The following is a 12,016-nucleotide window of genomic DNA, read 5'->3' as shown; positions in this document are numbered from 1 at the left end:
AGTCCTACTTCTTGTTCAGCCAATCGCTCAGACAAACAAGTTTGTTTACGTTTGCAGGAGATAATGCTGCCCACTTCTTGTTTACAATGTCACCTGCTTTCTCATGGCACTGCTGTAGCCGACGTCGCAAGATATTTATGTGCCAGATGCGCTAAAGATTCATATGTCCCTTCATGCTTCAACCACCATTCCAGGGGACATGTGTCCATGCTGATGACGGGTTCTGCTCAATAACAATCCAAAGCAGTGCGGACCGACACATGTTCATTTTCATTATCTGAGTCAGATGCCACCAGCAGAAGGTTGATTTTTTTTGGTGGCTCGGGTTCTTTAGTTTCTCCATTGGAGTGTTGCTTTTTTAAAACTTCTGAAAGCATGCTGCATACCTCGTCCCTTTCACATTTTGGAAGGCACTTCAGATTCTTAAACCTTGGGTTGAGTGCTGTAGCTATCTTTAGAAATCTCACATTGGTACCGCCTTTGCATTTTGTCAAATCTGCAGTGAAAGTGTTCTTAAAATGAACACCATGTGCTGGGTCATCATCCGAGACTATAACATGAAGTATATGGCAGAATGCTGGTAAAACAGAGCAGAGGATACACAATCTTCCCGAAGGAGTTCAGTCACAAATTTAATTAATGAATTATTTTTTAACAAGCGTCATCAGCATTGAAGCATGTCCTCTAGAATGGTGGCCCAAGCATGAAGGGGCATACGAATGTTTAGCGTATCTGGCATGTAAATATCTTGCAATGCTGGCTACAAAAGTGTCATGCAAATGCCTATTCTCACTTTCTGGTGACTTTGTAAATAAGAAGAGGGCAGTATTAGCGCCTATAAATGTAAACAAACTTGTTTGTCTTAGCAATTGGCTGAACAAGAAGTAGCACTGAGTGGACTTTGTTTTGTTTTTGAGCACAGTTATGTAACAGAACAAAAATCTACATTTGTAAGTTGCACTTTCAGGACAAAGATTGCACTACAATACTTGTATGAGGTGAATTGAAAAATATTATTTATTTTGTTTATCATTTTTACAGTGCAAATATTTGTAATAAAAAATAATATACACTTTGATTTCAATTAAAACACAGAATACAATATATATGAAAAAGTAGAAAAACATCCAAAATATTTAATAAATTTCAATTGGTATTCTGTTTAACAGTGCGATTAAAACTGCAATTAATCGCGATTAATTTTCTTTAGTTAAATCACATGAGTTAACTGTGATTAATCGACAGCCCTAGGTATACCATCTCCCTTATGTTTCTTCTATGCTAATTAATTAGCAGAGCTGCGCACATTCGGCAGCGTGTGTTCAGGTGTCCCTCGCCACCCGCTTTGCAGCCACATTGCTCCTGCAGCTGCTCGTGAGCCCCTCCTGCTAGCTGTGCAGAGCGGAGGGGAGAGGGGAGGTGCTGATGTCACCCCTTTCCCCTGCCCCTAAAACCCCATCTCCGCAGAGCAGGAGAGAGGGGACAGGGCTCAGGACTGGGAGCAGGAGAGAGCCGCTGTGGTCTGAGATCTGAATGAACCTTCCGGGTGGTGAGTGAGGGCCTTAGAGACAGCGCATAGTCTCAGAGACTTCCCTCATCTCCCCAGATCAAGGGCGGGGGGCAGGGCTCAGGAGCAGGAGAACTTTCAGTGAGTGCCTCAGAGAGGTAGTGCACGGCATCTCTCAGAAACTTCCCCAGCAGCCAGCACACACACAGTCTCTGTGTGTGTGTCTTTCTCTCTCACACACACACACACACACACTCACAGTCTTTTACACTCACCTCTCAACACATACTTGTGTTATTGTTGTTACTTCTTGATACTTTCTGCAATGCACATATATTCTCTGTCATTTTATTCTTTCAAAGTGTGTTATTTTAGGTTTTTGACTGGTCAATGCATTTCATAATTTTTATTTCTGTCTTACACTAAAATTTAATTCTTTGACTAGTGAGTTTTAAAATGCCTAACCTCTCCTGGCTGGAATAATTATCCCTATGGTAACTTTTTAAAAACATATATTGTATCTAGGTTTTTTGTTTCTACTGGTGGCGCACACCTGCACATTACCTCAGTGCACATAACTAAATGTATTCCGCACATGGATGGAAAAAATTAGAGGGAACATTGCATCTCTCCCAGCAGAATAAGTTTGGATGTCAAAAAGATCTCTGCGGTTTTGAGTTGGGCAATCCCCAAGAACATCTGCAATGTTCAGTGCTTCTTAGTGCTTGCCAGCTTCTCTAGATGATTCATCCAAGTTCTCTCACAATTGGTATTTCCACCTGCTCAGCTGTTATGGAAGAAATCTGCTTTCAGCTGGACTCCAGAAGCCCAAATGGGTTTTAATCAGGTTAAGAAAGCGTTTACTTCTGCCCCCATCCTAATATACCTGGATCCATCTAAACCCCTTGTCATTGAAACAGATGCCTCCAGTTACATGATTGGGGCTGTATTATCTCAGTATCATGGACCCTTGAATGACCTCCTCCATTGTTCCTTGTATTCTAGGAAGCTGACGCCCAAGGAACAAAATTATGAAATCTACGATAAGGAGTTATTAGACATCAAGACTGCATTTCAGGAGTCATGCCACCACCTAGAAGGTGCACGCTTTCCAGTCCAGGTGTCCACAGACAAAACCTGGAACATATCCAAAAGCCCCAACGTTAGATACATTGGTCCCTCTTCTTCTCTAGATTTAACGTCACCCTGGCCTACCAACCCAGTACCCAAAATGGCAAACCTGATGCATTATCTCACAAGGGCGAAAACCTAGATAAGGGAGATAACCGTCCCAAACCTGCCACTGTATTGAAGCCCTGCCATTTTATAAATGTGCTGGACATACCAATCTTCTGGCTCTTGTGAAGTCCACATTGCCCAATGATCCGCTTGCAGTGACATGGACGTCAGCCAATTCTGATCCAAACTTCTTGGTCAAAAACGAGGAACTCTGGTTGAAGGATTGCCTTTATATCACCAACAGACGACCCCATCTAGCTGTACTCCAGCTAGGCCACTATTCCCCTCTGGCAAGTCACTTCGGGTACTGGAAGACAGCAAAGCTGATCTGCTGCTACTTTTGGCCAAAACTATTCTCCTCCATCAAATCTTACACAGCTCCCTGGGAGGTGTGTTGCCAGATGAAGATCCCCCATGCCAAACCTCCTGATCCCGCTTCCAACCCCATTCCAACCCTGGGCCTCTATCTTGATGGACTTCATCACTGACCTCCCCACTTCGCAGGCCTGCACAGCTATACTGATAGTCATCGACCTCCTCACTAAAATGGCGCACTTTGTGCCTTGTCAGAAGATCCCCACTGCAAAAGCGACACTCACTTATTTTTTGACCACATCTTCAAGTTCCACAAGTTACCAACTGACATTACATACAAATGTTGGCCACAGTTTATCTCCCACTTTTGGAGAGAATTGTTCAAACACATGAAAATTACCCCATGCATTTCCTCTGTTTACTACCTCCAGACAAATGGACAAACAGAACAGGTAAGCCAAATTCTAGAACAATATCTTTGCTGCTTCATTAACTACCATCAAGATTGCCGGGTCCGGTTCCTGACGTTCGCCAAGTTCACTTACAATAATTCTGATCACAAATCAACCCTCCAAAACCCCTTCTATTCCAATTATGGCTTCCGCCCCCATTTCATCCATCTGTACCACCAGCCTTCTGTGTCCCTGCAGCCTCCAATTTGGTTCAACACCTCCACTGCATTCAAGAAGAATTAAAATCACACTTAAACTTGGCTAAGGAGAACTACAAAAATATGCTGACTTTCATTGACGGGCCCATACTCCCATGGCAGTCGGAGACAGAGTATGGCTCTCAACTCAACAGTTGGACATCTTCCGACCCTCAAGGAAATTAGACTACCGTTACCTTGGCCCATTTCAGATCATTCAACAGATTAACCCAGAGGCCTTCAAGCTCCAGCTATCCCGTAACATGACGATACATCCAGTATTGCATGTTTCCTTGTTAAAGAAATATTTGGACAACTCCTTTCCTAGTTGTACAAAAAGATGTCCAAGCCCCATCTTGGTTCAGGGGCAGGAAGAATATGTGGTAAGACAGATCTTGGACTCTGGGCTCCTCAGAAGACAACTGATGTACCTTGTGGACTGGGAAGGATATGGACCAGCTGACTGTTCGGGAAGCTGCCAGTAACATACACGCACCCATCCTCCTTCATGAATTCCATCAATTGCAACCCAGCAAGCTGGGTCGAAAGACATTGGGGAAGTGCATCAAGGAGGGGTTAATGTAAGGTGATGAGTCACTCCTGTGCTAGGCTCCAGCCAATTCACAAGCCAGGAACTGGTCTTGTGACTCCAGACTACGTACATAAACCTCCCAGGAGGAACAGCAGTTCAGTCTGCTCAGCATCACTTCAAGGCTTGGAACTTGCTTCTGCCTAAGAGTAGCATCAGGCTCCTCAAGCCTTAGCCTGCTCCAACCTTGCCCTTGCTCCAGCCCTGCTCCCAGCCCTGCTCCAGCCTTGCTTCAACTCCACCCTGGACTCCAAATTCCAGCTCCAACCACTAGGCCTGACTGCTCCAGCTCCGACCACTAGGACTGACCATCCCCACCACAGTTTCTGACCATGGCAACCTGGATGTGTGGAAGAAGACAAATATGACAACATGCTCTTGAACAGGGGTTACAGGAGGGACAGTGGAATTTACAATGATTGAGAAGGTAAAATTTTGAGGGCAGAAATTAGCTCAATTTGCATCACTGAGATGGAGCTGATGGAAAATCCAGGATGAGAAAACAGTCCAGAGATGCAAGACTGAACAGAGAGGAGAGAAGTGGGAGCCACTAGCAAAAGTTAAAAAAAAGTAACCGAACATGTGAGTTTGGACGAGGCCGTCCAGAAATAAGATGCAGGGCACTGGATCTCCAGTTCTCTCATTCTGCTGATCCTTTACAAGAGAACGATTCCTCCATGGACTCTTCTCTCCCAACTTCCCAATCTGCAAAGTTCTCAAAATGTTTTCTTGTGCAACCCCCAGGAAAAATGCTGCAGAGTTCCAAGAGACATGAATCACAGTTTAAGAACCAACAATAAGAACATAAGAATGGCCCTACTGGGTCAGACCAAAGGTCCATCCAGCACAGTATCCTGTCCTCCGACAGTGGCCACTGCCAGGTGCCCCAGAGGGAATGAACAGAACAGGTAATCATCAAGTGATCCATCCCCTGTCGCTCATTCCCAGCTTCTGGCAAACAGAGGCTAGGGACACCATTCCTGCCCATTCTGGCTAACAGCCATTGGTGGACCTATCCTCTGTGAATTTATCTAGTTCTTTTTTGAACCCTGTTATGGTCTTGGGCTTCACAACATCCTCTGGCAAGGAGTTCCACAGGTTGACTGTGCGTTGTGTGAAGAAATACTTCCTTTTATTTGTTTTAAACCTGCTACCTATTAATTTCATTTGGTGACCCCTAGTTCTTGTGTTATGAGAAGTAGTAAACAACACTTCCTTATCTACTTTCTCTACACCAGTCATGATTTTATAGGCCTCAATCATATCTCCCCTTAGCCGTCTCTTTTCCAAGCTGAAAAGTCCCAATCTTATTAATCTCTCCTCATACGGAAGCCGTTCCATACCCCTAATCATTTTTGTTGCACTTTTCTGAACCTTTTCCAATTCCAATATATCTTTTTTGAGATGGGGCGACCACATCTGCATACAGTATTCAAGATGTGGGCGTACCATGGATTTATATAGAGGCAACATGATATTTTCTGTCCTATTATCTATCCCTTTCTTAATTATTCCCAGCATTTTGTTCGCCTTTTTGACTGCCGCTGCACATTGAGTGGATGTTTTCAGAGAACTATCCACAATGACTCCAAGATCTTTTTCTTGAGTGGTAACAGCCAATTTAGACTCCATCATTTTATATGTATAGTTGGGATTATGCTTTCCAATGTGCATTACTTTCCATTTATCAACATTAAATTTCATCTGACATTTTGTTGCCCAGTCACCCAGTTTTGAGAGATCCTTTTGTAGCTCTTCGCAGTCTGCCTGGGACTTAACTATCTTTAGTAATTTTGTATGATCTGCAAATTTGGCCACCTCACTATTTACCCCTTTTTCTAGATCATTTATGAATATGTTGAATAGAACTGGTCCCAGAACAGACCCTGAGGGACACCACTATTTACCTCTCTCAATTATGAAAACTGACCAGTTATACCTGCCCTTTGTTTCCTATCTTTTAACCAGTTACCAATCCATGAGAGGACCTTTCCTCTTAACCTGTGTCAGCTTACTTTGCGTAAGAGCCTTTGGTGAGGGACCTTGTCAAAGACTTTCTGAAAATCTAAGTACACCATATCGATTGGATCCCCTTGGTCCACATGCTTGTTAACCCCCGTCAAAGAATTCTAGTAGATTGGGGAGGCACGATTTCCCTTTACTAAAACCATGTTGACTCTTCCTCAACAAATTATGTTCCTCGATATGCCTAACAATATTGTTCTTTATTATAGTTTCAACCAATTTGCCTGGTATTGAAGTCAGGCTTACAGGCCTGTAATTGCCGGGATCACCTCTGGAGCCCTTTTTAAAAATTGGCATCACATTAGCTATCCTCCAGTCATCTGGTACAGAAGCTGATTTAAATGATAGGTTACAGATGACAGTTAGTAGTTCTGCAATTTCACATTTGAGTTCCTTCAGAACTCTTGGGTGAATACCATCTTGTCCTGATGACTTATTGCTGTTTAATTTATCAATTTGTTCCAAAACCTCCTCTAATGATACCTCAATCTGGGACAGTTCCTCAGCTCTGTCACCTCAAAAGAATGGCTCAGATTTGGGAATCTCCCTCACATCCTCAGCCGTGAAGACTGATGCAAAGAATTCATTTAGTTTCTCTGCAATGGCCTTATCATCCCTGAGTGCTCCTTTAGCACCTCAATCATCCAGTGGCCCCACTGGTTGTTTAGCAGGCTTCCTGCTTCTCATGTACTTAAAAAAAAAAATTTGCTATTACTTTTTGAGTATTTGGCTAACTGTTCCTCAAATTCTTTTTTGGCCTTCCTAATTATATTTTTACACTTCAGTTGCCAGTGTTTATGCTCCTTTCTATTTTCTTCACTAGGATTTAACTTCCACTTTTTAAAAAGATGCCTTTTTGCCTCTCACTGCTTCTTTTACTTTGTTGTTTAGCCACGATGGCTTTTTTTTTGGTTCTCTTACTATGTTTTTTAATTTGGGGTATACATTTAAGTTGAGCCTCTATTATGGCGTCTTTAAAAAGTTTCCATGCAGCCTGCAGAGATTTCACTTTTGGCACTGTACCCTTTAATTTCTGTTGAACTAACCTCCTCATTTTTGTGTAGTTCCCCTTTCTGAAATTAAATGCTACAGTGTTGGGACACTGTGATATTTTTCCTGCCACAGGGATATTAAATTTAATTATATTATGTAGAGAGATGGGGGGGGGACATCAAAGGAGGAGCGGGGGGGAGGGGGGCGGGACAGGTCAAGTCTTCCCTTTTTGGGAACCAGCTCTAAAGGAACAATGAAGTAATCATAAAAGAGCACTCTGGGATTTATCTCCAGACATGTGTGTATGTGAAATATCCGATTGCTAAAATTCACCCTGAGAAATAGCTGGTGAGCTCCAGTGTCATGTAAACACAAACTGGCAAAGCTCTATTCAGTAACATAACCAGGCTGAATCTCTCACCAGATCTAGTGAATGGAAGAAATCTTGATACTAGCATATCCATTTCATTTAGAGGAAAGACAATACAGATTCTGCTTTCCTTTTCTAATTGATATGTCAGCAAAGCAAGACATGTAGGTAGGCTTGGAAGGAAGCAGTTCTGCCCTTCACCTTTTCTGGCACCTTTTCCATGCTAGTCCCTCTTTTTTGGCTACTCCCTCCAACTCCAAGTCCCCCAAACCTCAAGCTGATGATGCCAGGAATGTGATCACTGCTGGGGACTGAGCAAGAGGGGAACTGCAGTTCAAGTCAAACACAGGCCTTCACAAGACCACTCATTTTTTCCTTGTATGACTTTTCTCTCTGCACGCTAATAACTTCCTATCCTGGGGTGCTAAAGTCTTGAACTCCTATCAACGAGAGGATTCCACTGCTGGGCAGTGCATTTCTTAAGCAGTTCCCTGATCCTGACACAAAGCAGGAGCACTCTTCACTTGCCATCTGCAGGCCAGAGTGGAGAACACCTCCTTCATAGAGCCAGCACTTTGCCATGTAACTCCCAGTTCTCTAAAGAGCAGAGTGGTCAAAGCTTTGCCCATTACTGACCCTGACAGCCTCCTGTGGCAATCTCCCCTCCCAGCTTACTGGCCCCACCCTTTTCCTGTGGCAACCACATCAGAATAGCCACCCTGGCTCAGACCCAAGATTCTTTGGTCCATTACCCTTGTCAGATCGTGCCAGAACCACATGCTTCAGAGGAAGGTGGAAGACCTCCACAGTAGGCAATAACCTTCCCCCTATAGGCACCCACTCCCCCATAGGCACCCAATGGCAGCCCCCCCGATCAGCACTTCCCACCCGCCAGTGGCCCTGCCGATTAGCATCTCCCCCTCCCTCCCAGCACATCCCACCTGCAGCGTATCAGCTGTGGCATTCAGGAGGCACTGGGGGGAGGGAGAGGAGTGAGGGCGGGGCATGCTTGAGGGAGGGAGTGGAATGGGGCAGGAAGAAGTGGGCCCAAGGTGGAGCCTTGGGGAAAGGGGTGGAGTGGGGGTGGAGTCTGGGGCAGAGCGGGAGGTCGAGCACTCCCCCTCCCCCAGCAAGTAGAAAGTCGGCGCCTTTGCTTCCTCCTACATAGATCCTATCCTGGTTTCTTATAGTTAGGAATTGGCTTAAGCCCTGAACCACAAGGTTAATAGGTTTTAACATCAGAATGGACCATAAGATCATTTAGTCTGACTTCCTGCATATTACGGGCCAGAGAATTTCACCTAGTTCCTGCTGCATTGAGCTCAATAAAGCTTAATATCCCTTTCAAAATTTCTCATTAATTATACTCTGGATATTCTTGATATCTATACAGATATCCAACCCCTTTTTGAATCTTGTTACGTTCTCAGCTTGAATGACTTCCTGTGGCAATCAGTTTCACAGTTTAACCAAAGTGCTTGGTTACATGCAGTAACAATATTAGGAGGGTATGAATGAGACAAGATGTAAATAAACTTGTTCTGATACAATGGCTACAACTACTTGATACATCCCTCTATCCTGCGAGAGGAAATGAACTACCCAGCTACAGGATGGATAATTTTATGTTTACTAGAACAGTCTGACCTCACTTCTGCAACCTCCAACTTGTCTAACAACATCAGGGCATTTTGGAATTTGGTTCTGCTTGAATGCATTTACTGTACCAGCCACATGGTGGTGTTTCCAAATTTGATCAAGGATGAATTTACACCAGAGACACAAAGCAGCCTCAAGGGTTCCACCAATATGCCTGGGTTTTTGAAATGTAATTATGTCAGGAAAGCCTCTGCAAGCATTAGAAGCCTAGGCTGAGCTAGGATCAACAGGAAGCTTTATGGCATGAAGATGATTTTGTCACAATGATTAAGCAACAACTCCAGCCAGAAGTGTTCTGTAGAACAAGAACTTCCCCCTTCCGTTCTCTCTCACACACACCACACCCCATGATTAATCAGTGGAACTCACTGCCACAAGACAGAAGCCAAGACTTTAGGATAATTAAAAAATGAATTAGACATGTATATGGTTAATAAAATATTCTCTCAGTCACATTAGCTAGAATAAAAGCGTAACAGTATTTCTGTTTCAGAGCACAAACCACTCACTACCCGCCTGGGGTTATGATGAAACTTCCTATATAAGCAGATGAGTGCCTATTTGTTGATTATGGGGTTTCATATCCCTTCCACTGGCACTTGCCACCATCAGAGAAAATATTGGGCTAGATGGACTACTGGTCTGATCCAGTCTGGAAATTCCTACGTTTCCTTTCCATGGAACACAGTTTAAGAACCACTATTGCACAGCAATCACCATACCCAATTACCAGACAGTACCGCAGGCTGGACATTTTCATGAAATTCAGGACATTTTTATACAAGCCTTGACTAAGGGTGGACAGATTACAATTAGAATGTAGACCACTAACATGGGCAGAACAAACTTGCCCAGATTCAGAAGAAAACAAACCAAGACAGACTCCAAAAGCTACTAAATCATCCTTAACAGAAGACAACAGGAACTGGAGCTAAGTTCCAGCCAACCCTACCTGTCCAAAATGCGCAGGATAGCCCAACATGTGCATGTACAGTAGTTTTGCCACATTCCGGCAGCGGTATGTATTATCCTCTTCTCTGAAGGATGACCGGATGGCAGCACATTCTTTCTGAATCATTTCACGCTCTTCTGCTTGGGTTCGTGCTGTCCGGATGGTCCGGATCAGCTCCCGCAGTCTGATGGGGGCTGGCATCCTCTGGGAGAGGGGAGAAAAAGAAATGCATGTGTAAAACCTCCACAACAAAAGGAAACTTCACAGCCTTCTCAGCTTTCAATATGGAAGAGCGTTTTCCTCCTTGCCCTATGGCTATGGATTATGGAGGGTCCGGCTCCTAGGTGGAGGCGCACAAGCTCTCACCCGCAGGCACCCCCCCCCCCAGCGGAGTCAGTGCACTGGGAGCGTGGGTGCAGTGCGCGGAGCCCCATGGCCCCCCTGCCTAGGAGCCGGACCTGCTCCTGGCTGCTTCCGGGGCTCAGCACGGTGTCAGAACAGGTAGGGACTAGCCTGCCTTAGCCAGGCAGCACCGCCGACAGGACTTTTAACGGCCAGGTCAGTGGTGCTGACCAGAGCCGCTGCGACCCAGTCCCTTCCATTCCACGACCCAGTTCTGGGTCGAGACCCACAATTTGAAAATCACTGCTCCAGGAACCACACGCACTGAGCATCCAAAGCTCCCAATTAATTCAGTTGCAGTTGTGAGTACTCAGAACATCAGAGCCCAGCTGACTCAAGCTGGGCACCCAGAAGATGAGGAACACCCACATACCTGTCAAAACACTGCTTTCAGTAACATGCCCAGTATCACATAGCATGTCTATACTAGAGCTAGGGATGGAACCCAGTTTTCCTGGGTGGTATTTCAACTGCTTTAAATGTAAAACCATCCTCTCTTCCTGCAGTCCCTGCTTCAACTGGTTGATCTTGGAGTATCTGCCAGTCCATCGCGATCTCTGGCCACTAAAAGTACAATGGCGCAGCGGGGCTGAGGCAGGCTGCGTGCCTGTCTTGGCCTCACGTCACTCCCAGAAGCGGCTGGCTGCTGGCACGTGTCTGCGGACCCTGGGGGCAGGAAGAAGGCGGCTCCGTGTGCTGCCCCCGCCCCCAGCACCGTCCCCACAGCTCCCTGGCCAATGGGAGCTGCAGGGGCGGCGCTTGCGGGCATGGGCAGCACACGGAGACCTGCTGCCCACCTCCCCCCAGGGGGCGCAGAGACGTGCCAGCAGCCAGCCGCTTCCGGGGGCGGCGTGGGGCCATGGCAGGCAAGCAGCCTGCCTCAGCCCCGCTGTGCCGCCGACCGGAAGCCACCTGTGGTAAGAACCTCCCTCCCAGAGCCCACACCCCTCATCCCCTCCCACATCCCAATCCCCGCCCCAGCCTGGAGCCCCCTCCTGCACCCAAACTCCCTCCCAGAGCTTGCACCCTTCACTCCTGCACCCCAACCCCGTCCCAGGCTCAGCCAATGCACACCCCACAGCTGAAAATGTTACACTGATTTGTGACAAATCCCTGAAGGATTTTGGATCTTTAAACCACAAATTACACTAATAAAAAGTAAAACTCATGAAATGTCCAGTGGATTCTATGAGATTAGGTGCAGTGTGACCATATGACCCCTGCACCGAAACTCCCTCCCAGAGCTTGCACCCCAACCCCCTGCACCAGGCTCAGCATGGCACCCTCCTCCCCCCCCCCCCCCCCCCCCCCCCCCC

General features: G+C 45.9%; 1 protein-coding gene across 3 annotated transcripts in view; it reads right to left on the bottom strand.

The window, feature by feature from the left end:
* LOC112103869 (adaptor related protein complex 1 subunit gamma 1) overlaps positions 1–12,016 on the bottom strand; it is a 101,206-nt gene that overhangs the window by 66,081 nt on the left and 23,109 nt on the right. For all 3 annotated transcript variants that reach the window (XM_026663251.2, XM_026663252.2, XM_026663253.2), the window contains exon 2: positions 10,299–10,502. In XM_026663251.2, coding sequence (XP_026519036.1) covers positions 10,299–10,499 — 201 coding nt within the window. In that variant the 5' untranslated portion in view covers positions 10,500–10,502. The remainder of the gene's footprint in view (positions 1–10,298; positions 10,503–12,016) is intronic.

Source organism: Terrapene carolina, unplaced genomic scaffold (genome assembly GCF_002925995.2).
Source record: "Terrapene carolina triunguis isolate 2854851 unplaced genomic scaffold, T_m_triunguis-2.0 Scaffold32922, whole genome shotgun sequence".
NCBI classification, from domain to species: Eukaryota; Metazoa; Chordata; order Testudines; family Emydidae; genus Terrapene; species Terrapene triunguis.
Note: the sequence above shows the minus strand (reverse complement) of the source record. Positions and strands in the feature narration are given on the sequence as shown.